Below are 19,434 nucleotides of genomic sequence, written 5' to 3' on the forward strand. Positions count from 1 at the left end.
GTATTTCCTCAGTCTGCCTGTACTGCTCCCCTCTCTGTCTCTGGTGAATCCTCTCACCCTCCTGTGCCTCTGGCCTGTACCCCAGCTCTTGTATAAAAATAAATAAATCTTTAAAAAAAAAAAAAAGAACTAGAGGTTTCTTGACCCCAGCAATGGGATTGATGGGGAGGGGTAGGCACAGACAAGTGTTTCCTTGGGGCATGAGCATCAGATGAAGTAGTTGGTTTGCAATTAGGGGCCACATTGTACCCCAAACAAACAAACACAGCATTTCACACTGAAATCACAGTGAGTGTCATGAAATACTCACGTGGTGAGCCACTGACAGGAACTCAAGAAACAAGGCTAGCTTGTTGACTGGGATGGAAGGTGACAGTAGTCACACTTTTTGTAGCCTCATTTTTTCCCAGAGGCAGTCAAGCTTGTGGGAGTTAAATGTGTCTGGAATGCCTCTCTGCTACCGCGTATAGCTGCCACAAGCATCCCAGGGCCCGGGAGAGCCTGCAAGTCTGCTCGTAGCAACTATCAGCATGCAGGGAGGTGCCCTTGGCCCTGAGAAGGTCTGAGACTCTGTTTTGGCCCTGCTCTGATTATCTCTGGGATGTTTTCTAGGATAAGAATTCTCAAAAGGTGGCCCAGCCTTCAGTCATGTGCAGCAATAAAGCGGTGGTTAACTTTTCCCATGTACCACTTTCTGTTTTGCTTTATTTTTCTGATAGGATGGTAATGATATGGCTTACAGAGTTGTATAAATAGTATCCCAGATGGACAAGCAAAGAGGGGTGACGTCCAGGCCAAATCTTTTTATGGCTTATTTTTCATAATTTAGAAAAATATCACTGAGGTTTTAATAGGACAGGAAAGTTAAGTTAGATTGAATTCATTTAGAGCATTTGGAGGGCTGAGATTCTGCTGGGAAATGGGTCATTTTATTCGTGGTAACAAGGATTGTTAGAGAAAAGAGAGGGAAACATGATGAAGGTCTTCAGGACATCAAGTTTCAAGTTTCTCCCCAGGGGTCTTTTCCAAGTGCAGTTCTGGGATTTTTTTCCTATCAAGCTGGAAACTGCTGGCAATGACTATTCGCAAGACCAACTAAAGCACTGAAACCAGGCTGGATGTGTCTCTTCCCCAGAGTTCCATGAGAAATTCTAAGAAGGAATGAGAGTTCATGGTAGCTGGATGGCTCTACCAATTTATTAAAAATCATTTATCTGTCAACAATTATGCATAAGGTTGAGGCATCTGAACAGATATATGGCTCTGCCTTCAGGAAGCTGAGTAAGGAGTGATAATAAGGAGAAGCAGAAGCATCCAAAGCACTTAGAGAAGGGGAAGCGGCTGAGTGCCAACGGGGCCTGGCCTGGTGTCCTCAGCCCTCCACAGCAGCAGAGCCACTCACCACAGTGGGCCTTCTGTGCATCAGGAGAAGCTCTCTGTGTGATTTCCGATTCAATATGCAGAAGACAGGATTTCTAGGGATGAGGCTCTAGGCCCAAGAGCGAGCTCCCTGGTGGTCCCCAAACCACCACAAACTACGGAAGGGATCTATTCTCAAATGCTGAGACACTGGCCTTCCACCAAATCCCTGTGAGTGCGCATGTGCACAGACTAAGATAGCTGTGGGCAACAGGATGTTGAACTTGGTATCTCCTCTGATATCACAGCCCGGAGGAAGATGAGTGATGGCCGCTGTCCTGGCTTGACTGTGTTAAGACTTATTAGAGGCTGTGCTATTTTTAGACAGACAGGCCTTTTGGAGAAAGAGGCAGTTAACAGAGGAGCTCCCCTGGGGGAAGCGGGAGATGTGAGATTCTAGGAGGGGCAGTCTTCTTTCTCTTTCCCAGTGGGCAGTGCGCAGTGGCACCCGAGAGATGCCTGAAGAGCCACTCTGATGAACCAGCGTGCATGAACCAGCCACTCTGATGAACCAGGTGAACTGGCTTCCCCTAGCTGTGTCCATTAACTCTGCCTCTTCAATATTATCATAATTTCTTCCTGTTTAACACCAGCTGAAGTATGGTTCAGGTCTCAGCATTCACTCACAGGACATGCGCTAAGCAGGGGCAGCTCTGGTCAGGCTCTTGTGAGCACATCTGTGCAGCTCTGCAGCATCCTGTTTGGGCTCCGAAGGGTGACTTTCACGAGAGACTCTAGTCACATCAAATGGCAGGAACCATTAGCATCTAGTCCTTTCTGGTATTTCCAGTAGCATCAGCAAGACCAAAGCCCAACAAGGAACTGAGACATGAAGACTGGTTTGAAACAGATGGAAATTAAGCCTGGTACTTTGAGAAAATATTAATGACAACTATCCCTGGAAAATTCATAATCAGACAGAAACAAAATATATTTATTAGAAATATTACACAGTCATACATTGTACATTTGTGTGTTAATAGTTTAATACATCTATGCTGGCTTGTCATATCTGACAATGCTTGGTACAATCTGGTGTGCTCTTTATAGAAGTGAGGACACAGATGTATAAACTGCATTCAACTAATGTAGTTAAAATCAGTGAGCTACTCAGGATGTTACAGATTTAGCCAAACTCTAATCTGGGTTAGAGAAGTGAAACATCCAGTGAACTTGGGCAATGAGATATTAAAAATACTTTAAAAAAAAGATTGCTAGGTTATATCCTTTACAGCATGTTCATGGTAGTTCATTTCAAAATGGCACTCAAACTCTGAAAAGGCAATAGCTACTTCTAGATTTGGCAAATGAGTTTGTAGTTAACAAGCTGAGTCCTTTTTGTGCCTTGCCAGACAAATACCTGCCTTCCTCTGAGGGGGTTCTGGAGGTGATGGTGGAGATGGGTAGGTGCAGATGCTTGACACTGGCTAGTCACTCTGCAAAGTGATTTCTAACACCTATTGCACCTACTTAAAATGGTGTCAACAAAAGTTCCCAAACAATGGAAAGAAGAATAAAAACAAAAGACTAACATCCTTTCTGAAGTGAGAGGAGATAAGGCTGGGAAGTCCGACTTTGCCTGGTTCCTCAGAATGCTGACCCAGTGGGGTGGGGGCTGTGGCACTAACATTGGTCAATTAAAGTTCAAGTCTGAATTGACTCACCATGCTCACGACTCACCATGCTCACAACTCACCATGAGCTACTCCTTATGTCTTAAAACAACCCCTCCACTCTTCTGGGTCTTGCATTTTGCATCATACATAAAATTGTTTAAAATAGCAATTGCAGAACCACCAAATAATTTTAAATGACTAAGTTTCATCTGAAGAAGAAAGATGCATTTTGTAGCCTCGGAAAGCCTCAGGATGGAAAACTAGGAGTGAACAACTTGCTGCTACCTTGTTTTCTCGATGTCCCAGTTCAAAACAGATCTGGACAGCTTCCTTCCAGGCCCTGGTGCTGCCTTTACTGCCTCCCTCGGGGCCAGACCTGCCCACAACCACCTGTGCTTCTGTGACCAGGACACAGCTTCCTCCTCTCTAGGCACACCCACTGGCAAAGAAACACGGAATTTCCTAGGGTTATAAAAAGAAACTGCACATAGCCTTTCTGTCACATGACATTACTTTCCTTCTTTTTAGCCCAGAAGGAGCAGGCACCGGGGTGGGGGTTAGGGAAGAGGAGGAGGGGCGAGGCCACCACCATGGACTGCTGTGCCCAGCGCTCATTCTGAATCGTCTACAGAGATCACTAAAAACAGGGTGCAGGTCATGCTAAATACTTTCTCCAGGTACCCTAAGACCTCGCTGTCTCTCCTGCACAAAGCTCTCTGGTAAGTCCAGCTTAAACATAACCACCAACAGCTCAGGTTAAACCCAAAACCCAACAACCTGAAATATTGCTCTTTTCCACTGTGATGGGGACTGAGGCAGAAGCACAGAGATAAGGAAAATATCAGTCATCAACAAACGACAGATGCATGAAGCAATGCAAGTCATGACTTTCAGATGGGTAAGTTCATCAGGAAGGAGCAGGTTAAATCTGTTCAGACAGTGACTCCAGCATCCACCTGGAAAGAGGTCCATTATGTAGTCACACCACTCACGCCAAAGGAGAGTGCCCTGCTCTCCACTGTGCTGCCCTGGGGGGCAATGGAAGGCACCTTCTCCTCTTAGTGCTTCTCAGGGGAATTCTGAAAATATATACATTATTTTACTGGTGTCATCCAGATACTCTGACTCGATTGATGGGGCAGCCAGGAGTGTGTGTAGTCAGCAAATTCCCCAGGTGATTTGGAACTAGAGCCATAGAGGAAAATGAGGAAGGGATGGATTAGCAGCCAGAGCCCAGCTGCCACCTCCACAAAGGGGGCCTTGTCCTGCAGGGAGGGCCGAGTGCGGGCCTCTTCCAGGAGGAGCTCCAAGCAGGTGTCAGAGAGCTCCTCTAAGTAAAGACAGGGTCTCAGAGGAGATGTGGGCTCCTTGAAGTAAGGATGACTCTTTGCAGAGGGGCACATACAGCTCTCCAACACCTGAAAGTGATGGGCACTGAATTTACCTGCAAAAACTGCACCCTCATTTGCTATACAATGTGCACTTATTTGACCAACACAGACACCAAAGGTGCAGCAGGTAGGTGCCATCTCTGCCCACCCAAGGGCTTCCTTTTGAAATGCAAATATAAAAGGCCTGAGGAACCAGTGAAAAATAAGTTAGAGTTGAAATATTGCTGTCTTCCCTGATCCCAAATAACACATATTTCCAGCCTGTGCAAATACATGAAGATCTGGCAGGCCCCGGTCATTTCACACACATGCGTGGCTTTCTGTCAAGCTCTGCACATGAACAAAGGTGTGGCTGTGAGTGGGGGTGTGGGCACACGGAGTTTCCCTCTCAGCATGTAAGCAACCACTGAGAACTCTGTGTGTTCCAACACAAGAGGCACCTTCTATGAGTGGGACACCACACAAGGAAATCGCAGCAAATACTCAGGGCCTCCTGCGCATTCTCACATTTTACATTCCAGTCAACGAATCAATTAGATGAGGGTGAGATCTGAAAGTTACAACCAAGTTCTGGATGTTAAATTGTCACCTGGAATGTAAGCCTGTTTCCTAAAAGGCAGGACTCAGTGTGTTTCCAGTCCAAGGGACAGCAAATGTTTGTCTCTTTGTCTTCTGTTGGGTGTTTTTGTTTTGTTTTGCTTTTTGAGAGGAATGGTAGGGGTGGGGGAAAGAGCAGAGTTGTTATACAGGCAAAAGACAGGATATTTAGTAAAAAGGTAACAGATCTGTAAATGCTCTGTCCTGCATCTCAGTGCAGCTCAGCCGTGGAGTCACAGTCACGTGAGATGTTTTCCTGGGTCCTTGTGGGACTAGTCTGGCATGGACTCCTGGCTCTGGAAGGAGGAAGGCCCAGTGGGAGAGCACAGCTTCCCCTTAAATCCAAAGGGGCTGGATTTAAGGTGGATGCAGGGTGGAGCCCACTTTATTTGTGTGTTGGTCCCCTGGGTTGAGTCTTTCTTTGAAGTGCAGGAGGCAGGTGGTGGTCGGAACAGGGCTCATGGAAAGTGACTGGGTGCGTCCAGCGGGCGGTGGTGGCTGCTCTGGGCCCTCTGGGGTTATGTCTCAAAGTACTTGTAAATCTGGGCCACATACTGCATCACGCTCTGCCAGTCAGGCCGGTCTGTGTACAGCATCTCACTGAGCTCCTGCAGGAGAAGGAAGGCAGTCACTGGGGGAACACCACAGACCCCTTCCTGTGAAGGGGCTCAGATCTAGGTCAGCGCTCTGCTGCCAAGAAACCTACAGGAACAGAAGGAGCAGGCAACACCAGGCCTGTGTTAACAGTGGTTAATCAAAAGGGAAGTGCTGCTTTTAGAGATCTTGTAAGTTTTCATCACAGAAAAAAAGATGTAACTGTGTGGTAATGGAGGCTAGGTAATTGTGGAGATCATTTCATAACACACACACAGAGCATATCAGTGTGTTGCGCGTCTAAAATTAATATAATGTTGCATGTTAATTATATCTTAAAAAAAGAGCCCTCTCTTCCTGTTTGTGCAGGTACTGTCCCTTTAAAAAAATATGACCTTTTGCCCCCTTTATTCTTTTAACATTAAAAAATTTTCAAGAGTCACCCATGATTCTATTGTTATAAAACAATTTCCACTTCTCTGAGTCACACCAAATGTACACCTAGTCCTCCAAAGTTCCTACCACAGTGGAACTCAAGTATGTTCTCTGTGACTTTTTTTTCACACTTTCAAGCAGCAGTTTCCTATGCTGCTGTGCTGCTGGCTGTCATTTTTATGGACAAGCACTGTAGAAGAGACAGACTTTGCCAAGAGCATCTTGCTGCAGCATTGTTTCCTTCTGTTGAATGTGCCCGGAGATAAATTCCCAAGAATGGGATTACCACAAAGCCTTGAGCAGTTTAAAATGCAACCATTTGTTTTACCAGAATTAAGTGTTACTATTTAATGGTTTTACTTATTTGTTTGCTTCTTCTTCCCTAATTTAGTAGGCAACAAACAAGCAGAAGGCAGAGCCCACAGTGTGCTAGGCACCAAACAAGCTTTCCTGAAATTAGTGCCACTCAACATATTTAATAATTCACTTGAGAGGCTGAATCTGGAGTCTTTGGTGGTAACCAAAGGGCAGTAGGAAAGGACTTTGATTTATGTAAAGCCAGAAGCAGAGATGTATTGGAAAAAAAAGGCTGAACTTACATATATCTGCTCCTGGCAGGTGACAAAACTAGCTGAAGCCAGTCATTTACTCTGTTTCAACAACATCTAAATATACTTTACTGATTTTTCTCTCTGGTTATACTAAAAAATTATCATTGGTCATGGGAAAGGGGTGGAAAAGGAGCAAACGGAACATTCCATACAGATACAACTAACACAATTTAAAAAGAAAAACAAAGATCACATACAATACAAGATAAAAAGTCAGTACTGTGCATATAGACAATGCATGAAAAGCTACAATTCTTACAATAGGAGATTTGCTAATATAATGACATAGAAAAGAAGTGATCAAGAATTGACCTTGTTATTTAGGAGAAAGATGAGTGGTGAGAGAAGAAGGGATATTACAAATGCAAGGGAGGTAGCAAACCTTCCTTTATATGATGGAAAAGATGTATTTTCAATCTCAGAGAGAAGCTGGAAATTCAAGTACTATTCATAGTTTTACAGATTACTTTGCATGACTTAACCTGATGATTAAATTGAAAACATTTTTTTTCATATTATTAATAGCACATTGAACATGTTTGAAGAAATAATTTAACACTATTTAGGAGAAGAAAGAATATAGTGCATTAATAAAAATCTGGTAGTACATGACACTTATTTTAATTAGTGGCTAAAAAGCTTCCAAAAAAAGAAAACAACAGGCCTAAATGGTTCACTAATTCTACAAAAAAACAATACTTAAGGAAGAAATAATGCCAAGTCTACATGATGTCTTCCAGGAAACAGAAGAGGAGCATATACTTTGACTCATTCTCCAAGGCCAGCATGATGCTAATACCAAAACCAGATAAAGGTTAGTTTAAAAAAAAATACACAGGCCAATTTCTCACATGAACATAGATATAAACCTCTTTAATAAATATTAGCAATTGAATCATGATCAAGTGGCATTCATCCCAGGAGAGCAAGGCTGGTTCAACATCCATTAATCAACCAATGTAATTCATATTAGCAAACTAAATTTAAAAAGCGCCACATGATCATATCAACAGATACAGAAAAAGTGTTATGCAAAATTCTACAACCATTTATGATAAAATAATCTAAAAAAATAGGACTAGCAGGGAATTTCTTTACTATACATATATATACACACATATATACTATACACACACGTACATTAAAAATCAAAAGCTGACATCATACTCAGTGGTGAGAGACTGAACATTTCCCCCCAAGATCAGGAAAAAAGAACACAGCAAGGATGTCCTCTCTTGCATATATAATATTCAACTCTATACTAGAAGTTCTAGCTAGTGCAATAAGATGAAAAAAAGTCATACAGATTTTCCCCTGATTTGGCAATGAAAAAAATCTGAGGTAGAGACTAGGTTTCCTTATCATGTCCCTGGACCTTGAACAGGCAGGTGCAGTTTTTAAATTTCCCTTTCACCACAAAGAACAGCATTCTGTGAGCCCTGGTTTTGTGGGCTCATACTGAGTGGTCTCAGGACTAATGCTCTGTTTATGGAGGCTCAGGCCTCATCTTTTGTTCCTGTGTGGACCTCAAAAAGAGCCTACGCCCAATTAGGTACCTGTTTATTATGAGCCTTCCACGATCACCCCAGCCCATGCCTCTTGGCTCTCGTTTCCACTTCTCTTTTAGTTTCTGGCAACTGGTTATTTCCCACTCTTTCATCAGAGCTCAGCTATATATTGACATTTCAAAAAATTACATTTTATTCAGATTTCTAAGTGACTTGAGCAAGAGGGATTTAATGGGAATTCAGTCCACTGTGTTTCCAGAACTGAAATTTATCCACAATAAAATCTTGATTGAGAAATGAAATCACATGTGGTCACCAACTAGATTATTTTATATTAGGGATCATCAGTACCAAATCATCAGCAAATGGACTTCAATATTCCATAAGAAATTATTTAGTAGATGACATGAAGTTCTTTCTCATATAATCAGAGCAAAGACCACAAGGATATGAAACAGGGCACTTACCAGACTGGGTTTGATGCCAACGCTTTCAGCTGCTTCGAATGCCAACAGGAGATTCCTTTTCTAGGTTAAAAAAGACAAAGAGACTAGAATTGTTGCCTGAAAATACATAGCTTTTCTAGGAAAGAAGACCAAATGACACTCTCATATAGATTACTATAGTAAAACATTTAAAAATTTAAGTCAAATATGCAAACTTTGATCTCAGTTTAAGGAAAAAAGAAAGATCAACAGGTTACAATTGTCACTAATTTGTCACAGATTCATAATGCTCAAATTTTTTTTTTGGTTATTTTTTACTTTGTCAAGATTTATAACATACTCATTCTGTTGCATATCAACTATTGCTTATTTAATCATGGCCCCATATAAAAAACGTAATATGTTACATGTACAAATAGGTATAAATAATCAATTTAAAAGCTGTTCCCCACCAATCTGTTCCCCACCAATCCTATTCCTTAGAACCACTTTCAGTTTCTCTCTTTAGTTCTTCTGGTCATTACCTCTGTATCTCTGTAATATGCTTACACCATTACTGATTCTAAAACAGAGGCATCATGCTCTTCAAAAAAAAGATATTTAAGGTATCATGCTTCTCTCCTCTCCCTTCATTACAGTCAATGGCTTACTTTTTAGCTCCTTTATTAGTTATGTTTGTAACAAATAATATCCTTAAGCCTTCATTTCTTGCTCCATCAATTATGACTAGCACTTTTTTTTTAATAGAGGCATGTTTTATTTATTTATTTGTTTGTTTGCTTGTTTGTTTATACATGCACTGGGTACAGTCAGAAGCGCGGGAGGGTGAGAGAATTCACCAGAGCCAGAGCGGGGAGCAGAGCAGGCAGAAGGACCGAAGTACAATGCTGAGGGGAGCAGCGGGCCGCAGGAGAGGTCTGCGCGCCATGTGGGACCCTCCTCCTGTGGCCGGGGAGTAGCCGGGGATCAAACCGGTGCCGCAGAGGCTGCGGGCAGCTTCGCAACCCAGCGCTCAACCGCTACGCCACCGGGGAGGCCCCTGACTAGCATTTTTTTTAAAAGATTTATTTATTTATGTATACAAGAACTGGGGTACTGGCCAGAGGTGTGGGGGGTGAGAGGATTCACCAGAGACAGAGAGGGGAGCAGTACAGGCAGAGTGAGGAAATACACTGCTGAGGGGAGCAGCGGGCGAGTCAGGAGAGGTCTGCTGCGCCATGTGGGTAGCTCCTTGGCCGGTGATCAAACTCATGCTGCAGTGGCTGCGGATTGCTTCATAGGTTGCACCTTAACCCCGTACCACCAGGGAGGCCCCTGACTAGCACTTCTTGCCTCTAATTTGTCTCATAAGAAAGATGTTCCCTTTGCCTTCCCTCCATCTTGTCAAGTTTTACTTTAAAATTGTTAAAACTTATACCTTTTGCTTCCTTTTCTATAACCACATTGAAACTGTCTACATTTTAAGAGGGCGATTCTGAGAGCTGAAGACAATAGACAGCATTTACATGTAGTGTGCTATGATTACATCTCTTCTTTGTAATTCCATAGTCCTCATCCTCTGCCACTCAAAATATATTTTCAAAAGGCCTTTTCTCTTTGTAGCTCAACCAAATGCTCAAAATCACACAATAGTCTATTCTAAATTTGGACCTTTAAAAGTTTGTTTTTTACAGTTTCTGCTTGTTTGGAATTTTTTTATTGGGAGAACTGTAGGTCTCCTCACTTTTAGCTTCTCATTCATTCTGACGATTGCTTATAATTCAAAATAATCTCCCTGTAGCCCACTGACTTTCTGATTTAACATGGAAGGCTGTATATTTGGGTTGTAACTTCTTGCAGTTTCTCATTTTTCCCTTTATCACACCCCCAATTATATTGAAAGCAGAGGCACATGAATAAAATACAATCTAAGAAAAAGGTCCACTTTTCCTCATACCTTGCTGACACATCTCTTCATCTTGGTATTCCTGGGTTTTATTCTTTGTAATAGATCAGTGATCTAGGGAGTAAATGGTTTTCCCAGGTTTTTTGAGCTGTTCTGGCAAATTAACGAAACTCAACAAGGGTAGCTATAGGAACTGCTGATCTGTAGCCAGCTGGTCACCAGAAAGGTTGGCCTTGCAACTAGCATCTGATATGGAAGGGGGTGGAGGGTCTCAGGAGACTAAGTCCTTAACCTGTGGAATCTATCTCCCAGTAGAACGTGTCAGAATTTAGTTGCATTTCGATGCCCTGCTGGTGTCTGTGAGAATTGTTTCTGGATGTTTCCACACACATTCATGGTGGAATTTAGGTTTAGGACACCAGTGTTAGGAATGAAGGAGGTTGGTAAGCCAGTTATGAGATTACCATTATTTCAGAAACTAAGATAATCATTTTTCTGCTTTTGATATGTAATGCCAAATTTCTTTCTAAATTTTACACCAATTTACAATCCAAGCAATAATAATATTAAAAATAATACTTTACTGTTTTAACTTGTTTGCTTACTATGAAGGTCTAAGGGAAAAGCACTTCTAAACCTACGGTTTTATACAGAATTTCCCCTGAATACTCTAGGCTGATTCTAAATGAAACTGCTGATGTTTTCTAAGCAGATACTGAATAAAACAAAAACAGTCCCTACTGAATACTGAAAAATAGTCTCAAAATACCTGAAGTAATATATGGTATAAAACAGGACATTAAGAGAGGTGTGATTTTGGGTCATAAAAATAACTTTTACTCATTTTGGCAGCAGCAAGACATGAGTGACCAACCACCATTGATCTTTTTTTTTTTTATAATTTTTTATTTTTATTTATTTTTTTTAAAGATTTATTTATTTATTTATACATGCACTGGGTACAGTCAGAAGCACGGGAGGGTGAGAGAATTCACCAGAGCCAGAGCAGGGAGCAGAGCAGGCGGAAGGACGGAAGTACACTGCTGAGGGGAGCAGCGGGCGGCAGAAGAGGTCTGCGCACCAAGTGGGACCCTCCTCCAGTGGCCGGGGAGCAGCCGGGGATCGAACCGGCGCTGCAAGAGGCCGCGGGCAGCTTCACAAGCCAGCGCTCAACCACTGCGCCACTGGGGAGGCCCCACCATTGATCTTAATTCTCTTTCATTGGGACATTCACAGCCATGATGAAAAGGCGAGATAGGAGAAAGATACTCGTGGGGAGCAGAAAGGAGTGAGAAGTCACTGCTTGGCTGGGCTGGGGAACAAGTAGAAATGTTGGCTCCAGAACCATGCAAGTCCCCAGCCCATGTGAGAACACTGCTGCTGGCCGGGTTGGCAGGGTTTCTGCTGGAAGAGTTCACACTTACCAAGTCGAGAATTTTTCCTGTCATGTTAATACTTTGTTTTAGACACTGACAGACACCCCCATTCTATCACCTGAAGTGGTAGAGGTTTAGCTCAAGTGGAAATTTCCAGGATGATTGATGAATGTGCTTTTTATCAAATGATGCTAAACCTTTCATTGACTGTAATTCACACCCTGTGATTGTGTATCTCTCAAATGTCTTAGAAGACATTCTTGTTAGTTTCATCAAAAATTCCCTATTTCACATTGACATTGAACTTGTGTGGTTAAATTAGGTCCATCTAGGTAGCAACAGCACATGACCTCTGAACTTTCTGGGCTATCATCAGCTATACCATATAATTTTCAGATTTTTCTTTTAATAGGTTTTTAAAAACATTATGGGTCACTCTTGGCACACTTTTCGATGTATGTGTACACCAAAAAACAAAAATAAAGCACCCAACATGGACAGCTTACTTGACCAACCTCGAACTTGATGCTCCACTCACCCCTGGGAGAAGGGGAGTGTGTGTTTTGTTCAGATCAGTTGGCCCTTTAAAGTCCAACTTAAACGTGCTTCTTCTAGGAGTCCTTTCCTCCCTTGATTGCTCTCTCCTTGAGTAAAGTTTCCTCCATGTAGAGTTTCACACATGTTCAGCTTTCTATTTTGTTGATCTGACTTGCCTGTGTGGCACGTTATCTTGAAAACCCTCATGAGTAACATACAAAGATGAGAGTCTCTTGTGAGTTTCCTCAGAGTCTCTCATGAGTTTTCCTCATCACACGATGAGCAAAACTGTCACTCCACCCAGAGTACACTCGTGTGGGGGTGCCGAGGAAACAGGAAGTAGCTGCACAAATCTAGCTCTAGCTGATAGAGAGGCTGTGAAGCCACAAAGATCTTCCTTTACCTCCTCAGTTCTTCAGCCTTTCATAATCTCACTGGTGACAGTATTTTAATTTGAGGAAGAAATTCAACCCTACATGTAGGAAGAAATTCAACCCTGCATCATAAGGACAAGAGAAAGTGAGGTGATTCCATTGTGTTTTTACATCTGTGGCAGGTCACTGGGCAACTGGCCAGGCATGGCGGGAACCACTGGGCATCCAGGGTGAGACAAGAGTCATCTGGGAGCAATTCAAAGAGTGAACGCAAAGTGTGAAAGCAAACACTTTTAGGCTCATTATTTTCCAGCTGATCTATATTGACTCAAGGACAAAGAGCGTAAGTGTGTTTGCATAACTGCAGGCAAACATTTCACATTTCAGGAAGATATGAGTGTACAAGTGTATGATGCCTGGCAAGAAATATTTGTTGAGTGAATGAGTATAGGGCCTGGCATAGCATTTTTCCAAAGAACACTGTGGAATATGACTTTGTAGGGCGCTCTAGGTCAGAGTTTGGCAAACGCTAGCTTGAGGGCCACATCTGACCTGAACTCTGTTTTGTAAATGGTTTTAATGGAACACAGCATGCTCATTCATTTACATCATCCATAGCTACTTTAACACTACAATGATAGAGTTGAGAAACAGTGACAGACACCCATTGGAAGTTTACCAATTGGCCCTTAACAGGAAAATCTGTCAATTCTTGCATTGTATATGTTGATATATGTTGGGTTATTTGTAGTCATTGATATATGTTGGGTTATTTGTAGTCACAGTTTTTTTAAATGAAGAACTTTCAGAGCACTGTGAATCTCTAAAAATGTGATTTTATGTACAGGTCCTTATTTGAGCAGGGAACTCTTTTTGGTGGTGCTTCCCAGTTCTATGGAAAAGACTGAAAAATGCTGGTCAATGTCTTGACACCATGAAAGTGAGATTCCATCAAGGTTTTCTCTGTAAAACAGGTGATAGGAACTACTCAGCAGCCACAGTAAACCAGTCTTCACTGCATTTTTCTAGGTGAAAAGTGGTAGATATTGAAAGGAAAACAGTATTTACCAAGGGTGGATTCTACAGTGCCATCATACCTCAAAGGTTCCGTATATCTAGTGTCAATACTCTAATTTCCACTTCAAGTCTATAAACCCCATTGGGATGTAGCAGAATAATCAGAAAATGTCCCTTGTGCTTTCTAAAGGACAAGCAGAGTGACTGGGAAGGTGACTTACCTTCTCCTGACTGTTCAGCTCCTGGTATGGGATGTGGGCAGGCAGGTAGGTATGGAGGAGAGCACAGAAGGCCAGGCCGTCACTCCAGCTACTGCTGAAATTGGTGATATCAATGTTCTGAGGGGGAAAAGAAGCATTAATCACCAAACTGCAAAGTCACAGAACATAAAAGAGATTGCATTAAGACAGGTATCTATCTCTGGGTTTGCAATAAGGTAAGATAGAAACTACATAGGTTTACTGGGAAGTACATTTAATTTTGGTGCCAGGAATAGCCTGGTGTGCCCAAATTCATTCATAGAATAGGATGGAAAAAAAGGCTTTGATGCTCAAAATGCTAGAGCATTTCTGACCACCTCTGCTACATATATATTTTTTTAAGATTTATTTATTTATACAAGAGCTGGAGTACAGGCCATAGGCAAGGGAGAGTGAGAGGATTCACCAGAGACAGAACGGAGAGCAGAACAGGCAGATGTACTGAAATACACTGCTGAGGGGAACAGCGGGTGAGACAGGAGAGGTCTGCTGCGCCTTGTGGGAGTCTCTCCGTGGCCAGCTGGGAATCGAACCTGCACTGGAGAGGCTACGGACAGCTTCACAGCACTGTGCTCAACCTGCTGTGCCACTGGGGAGGCCCCACCTCTGCTATATTAAAGACTGCGAGACTTCTTATTCTCAAAGTAACCCACCTGATTAGCTTCCTAGATCTGAGCTATTATCTAGATTTCCCCAGTGTTAGTCTGAGCAAGGATGGCCCTTAATGTAAAGAAACGCAGGCTGGAGGAGTTGGTGTTGCATGTGACACCTGAGGTTCACCTGAACAACGGATATACCAGGAACCCAATTCCCACCTTAGGCCCTATCTACCCTCCTCCTACTTCTAGCTAGAGGCCAGGATGTTCCTGCTGAACCCCAGAACTTTCCCCAAAGCACTATCTTTCAGGTATATATCGTGTTCTCAAGTCTGCTTTGCAATTATATTTTTCCAGAGAAGGATATCTGGCTGAGAGCAGCATGCAACCATAATAATGCCCCTTCATTCTGGTTTTCATGACTCAAGCACAACCACATTTTAAGAGTTGCTAAGCATTAGTGTTATAGAAAAGTCTGGTAATGCCCGTCTCAGTTTCCAGGTTGAATGTGCATCAGCTGGGGCTCCGGGTAAGTTAATTGTTTGGATCCATAAAGTCTCTTTGGGTCCACCTGCTACCTGATGAGGCCCGGATACTACTTTAGAAATAGGAAACACTGTGATTTTTATTTTCTGAGAGAGGTTTACATGTTAATAAAGAGGAAGAAAGAAACAAGCTGGGCCATGACCTATCCAGTTAGCTCAAAGACTCAGGCATTCAAACCAGATGTTGTGGTCATCAGACCCTGGGAAGGGGAGGTAAGGCGCAGGGCCAGGCCAGCCCCAGGGAAATCAGATCTTGTCCAGACTGAACCCCCTTCCTTCCTTCCTTGGCCATGCAGAGGCATCTGAGACCCCATCTCTAAACAAATCTCTCACAAAGCCTGTGACTTGGCAGAAGGGAAGTCAGACTTGATTTCCAGGGACCGCCTGTTTGCAGTTACTGCTTATGATGAGCAGTGAGGCATCTGTGTAAATGGGGGGAGCACTGCAGTCTCCCTGGTAGTGTTCTTCCTGAAGGTGATGCTGACATATGTGATAACTTTCCAAATAGAAAGGCCACATTTTAAATAGAAAGCCAAAGGCTCAATGATCAAAATGAAAGCCCTTTGAATATAAAGTTTGCAAAACAGCAGGAATGGCAAAGGTGACACTTTTGAATTTCTACAGTGTACATGTCACAGTGTAGTTTCCTCACTGAATTCCCAGAACAACCACACAGTCGTGTACCCATTTTACAGATGAAAAAGCTGAAGTGAAAAAAAAATTGCTCTTATCAGTTCTAGTCCAGTTCTGCACAACTTCAAAGCACAACCTCTTTTTGCTGTCTTGCCTGCCTTTTTCCTTCTTTCTCTCTGCCCTCTCACATTTCTTCCTCTATTTATATGAAAAGTTTTTAATACTTGTGTAGGGTAAATGAAGATGGTCAGGCTTTTACATCATTGGCCTCTGTGGCTATCAACTACGGGCTTGAATGCAGGAGGCACTTGGGAGTGTGGGCATGGGGCACGCATGCCTGATGGTGGACACCTGGAGTCTGGTGTGGGCATGCATAAATGGGTGCATACTTGAGCCTAGAGGCTGGGCTAAAAGGGTGGCATCACTCAGGGACAGCAGGGCTATGAGAGTGATGACTGCGAGAGGAAGAGACCATGAGAGAACGCCACAGAAAGCCCAGAGGAAAGAGCATATAGAGATTCGCAGGGGCCCAAGTTGCTATCTCCCTGCTGGCTGTTTCCCCTGCGAACTATTAAAAAACCTGTGGGGTGGGCCTCCCCTGGTGGCACAGGCAGTTGAGTGCCATGCTGAGAAGTTGTCCGCAGCCTCTGCAGCGCAGGTTTGGTCCCGGCTGGCCAGTGAGATACCCACATGGCACAGCAGACCTCTCCTGTCTCGCCCGCTGCTCCTCTCAGTAGTGTATTTCAGTCAGTCTGCCTGTTCTGTTCCCCGCTCTGTCTCTGGTGAATCCTTTCACCCTCCCGTGCATTTGGCCTGTAACCTGGTTCTTGTATAAATAAATAAATCTTTAAAAAAAAAATAAAAAACCTGTGGGGATGATGCCAAGGGTTCCAAGTTTCCCTTTTAAGCTGTCTGATCCAATGGTGAACCTACCTGGTCTGGGATGGTTGCAAAACACTTACGAAAATCTTTCTTTTCCTAAAACATGAAAACATTTAGTATACATATCTCTTGCTTAAAACACCATTTTTCTTCATCTGCTTAATCTTTACAAGCATGTGGAGAGGCCACGTGGACCTCAGGAAGTGACAATATCATCCATGTCACAAAACCAAAAAAGAATCCCAGTATTTTAGTTTAACTGACTGCCATAAGAACAGACTTTGATCTGTTAGGATAAATGATAAATAGGTTGAGACTAAAATCTGGTGGGGAGACAGTCAGAGACTAAATCAATCAAAATGACTTATCACCTCATGTGCTTCAGGACAGACCTCAGCCCATGCCTTCCCCTGAAATGAGACACGTTCTAATAAAGATACTTGCTGTGTGCAAGTGTCAGCAGAAAGACCATGTAAAGGCCATACAAGAAGGAGGAAGTGCTCTGTCTTTCCAAAAAAAAAAATTTTTTTTGAAATTCCAAACCTAGTGAGGTCATCAAATCCAATAGGAAATGCTTCTCTCATATGTAACCTATATTTGCCATGTTTAAAAGATTCCAGATTGATCTGAGGTTGGCAGAGATGGAGGGCAGCCAGTTATGATGTGCAATGTGATTCATTACAAGGCCTCTGCGCTGCCAAATAAAAACTACTTCTGAGGGATGGGGAGGGAAAAAGCAAAAAAAACTTTACCTGTCTTATCTCTGAGGAGAACAACTCCAATTCTAGTTCCCTGAATGTCACCTAAAAAAATCTGGAATTCTATCTGAATAAGAGTGTCAACAATCATAGACTCAACACAGTTGGACAAATAATTAAAAATGTGTATAGCTTTATGATACTTCAAATAAGATAAAGATCAATCTGCTAAGTGCCATACAAATCTCAACCATTGCTTTGGTTGCTATTATTACAAAAGTGATCTGGTACTTCTCACTAAGGCACATTTTGGGAGGCTCTAAAGGTGTATTTCAGTGAATGAGGGGCTAGATGATGTCATGAGGTACAATTTGATAAGGTTCATCTTTCCTATGAATCAGAAAAGAGCTGATTTGATTTATTCTTTATTGGATCTTTCACTTCATTATTTTTTTAAAGATTTATTTATGCATATAAGAATTGGGGTGCAGGCCAGAGATGCAGAGGGTGAGAGGATTTGCCAGAGACAGAGTGGGGAACAGAACAGGCAGATCCACTGAAATACACTGCTGAGGGGAGCAGTGGGCAGGCGAGACAGGAGAGGTCTGCTGTGCCATGTGGATTAGCTCCCTGGCCAGGATTGAACTCATGCTGCAGTGACTTGTAATAGCTTGATAGCGCTGAGACTTTAACCCCTGTACCACCAGGGAGGCCCCTGACTTCATTTTGAAAAAGCCGTATCACCACTTGAATAACTTACAGCAAAACAAAATAGCCAACAGGTATTCTATGAGTTATGTCCTCAATACTCCTACTTATTCCTACATAAAACTGAATTGGGGGCCTCCCCGGGTGGCACAGGCGGTTGAGCACAGCGCTATGAAGCTGTCCATAGCCTCTGCAGCGCAGGTTCGATACTGGCCGGCTGGCGAGGGTCCCACATAGAGCGGCAGACCTCTCCTGTCGCACCAGCTGCTCCCCTCAGCAGGGTATTTCATCAGTCTGCCTGTTCTGTTTCCCGCGCTGTCTCTGGTGAATCCTCTCACCCTTCCAAGCATCTGGCCTGTATCCTGGTTCTTATATAAATAAATAAATAAATAAATAAATAAATCTTAAAAAAAAAAAAAAAAAACTGAATCGGAACATTGTTATCCTTCACTGGAGGGCAGTAACCAGCAGGGGACATGAAGAGGATTCTGGGATGCCAGCAATGTCAGATGCGAATTACATGTGAAATTACTTGGTGAAATTCATCAAGCTGTGTATTTGTATACTTTGGTGGGGGGTGGGGTGGGGAAGGATGGAGAGAAAGATACTTGAAACAGAGACAGCAATGGAGAAAGGAAAGTAAAAAACAACACTGATCATCTTAATAGAATGAGTTTTGATTGTTAAAAAGAATGTGAACATCTTGGAATTTATGTACTATAAGATTTACTGGGGGAGGGGAGACGGAAGCAGAACAACAACCAAAAGGAACTTGCTGTTATTTTCCCAGGGAAATAATAATTACAGCAAATTATCTAACTTTCTCTAGGATGTAAGTACTTTAGAGATATTTCTGAGTGAGAGAACACTTCTGGGCAAAGGCAGTCTCAGACACATTAAAAAAAGTAACATTCCAAGCATCTCTAAAATTGGTTAAGTTTCTAGTATTTAGAAAAAATTTTTTATAAAATATATAATTCTGTCCTCTTTAGTGCAGCAAAAGTTATCTGAGAATACTTCACATGTTGAAGAGTTCAAGGGAAGCTAAAAGCCTAACTTTAGTGACAAATATTCCCTTAGAGGGGTTGAAAGGGTAGAGAAAGTTCTAGAAGGGTGAATGCAGAGGCAGCACTCCTAAATAACACAGTGGAACAGAAACAAAGCAAAACCCAACAACCCACAGCATTTTCTTCTAGAAGATTCATTTTAATTGCCTTTTGTTGCCTGGAAACACCAACACTGAGTAAAAACATCCATCACTGGGGAGAGAAATTGGACTGAAATAGGACCTGTGCTAAAGTCCACC

The 19,434-nt window shown here is 42.6% G+C and overlaps 1 protein-coding gene across 10 annotated transcripts in view; it reads right to left on the reverse strand.

Annotated features, from left to right (window-relative positions):
- Positions 1–5,541: 5,541 nt before the first annotated feature.
- Positions 5,542–19,434, reverse strand: part of SPECC1 (sperm antigen with calponin homology and coiled-coil domains 1) — a gene marked incomplete at both ends in the record, with an annotated part of 167,007 nt that continues 153,114 nt past the window's right edge. For 6 of the 10 annotated variants that reach the window (XM_084236850.1, XM_084236847.1, XM_084236849.1 and 3 more), the window contains 3 exons: positions 5,542–5,631; positions 8,639–8,698; positions 14,028–14,144. In XM_084236850.1, the coding sequence (XP_084092976.1) occupies positions 5,542–5,631; positions 8,639–8,698; positions 14,028–14,144 (267 nt within the window). The other 4 variants (XM_084236844.1, XM_084236852.1, XM_084236851.1 and 1 more) reach the window with 4 other exon arrangements.

Source organism: Talpa europaea, assembly GCF_964194135.1.
Source record: "Talpa europaea genome assembly, chromosome: 7".
NCBI lineage: Eukaryota > Metazoa > Chordata > Mammalia > Eulipotyphla > Talpidae > Talpa > Talpa europaea.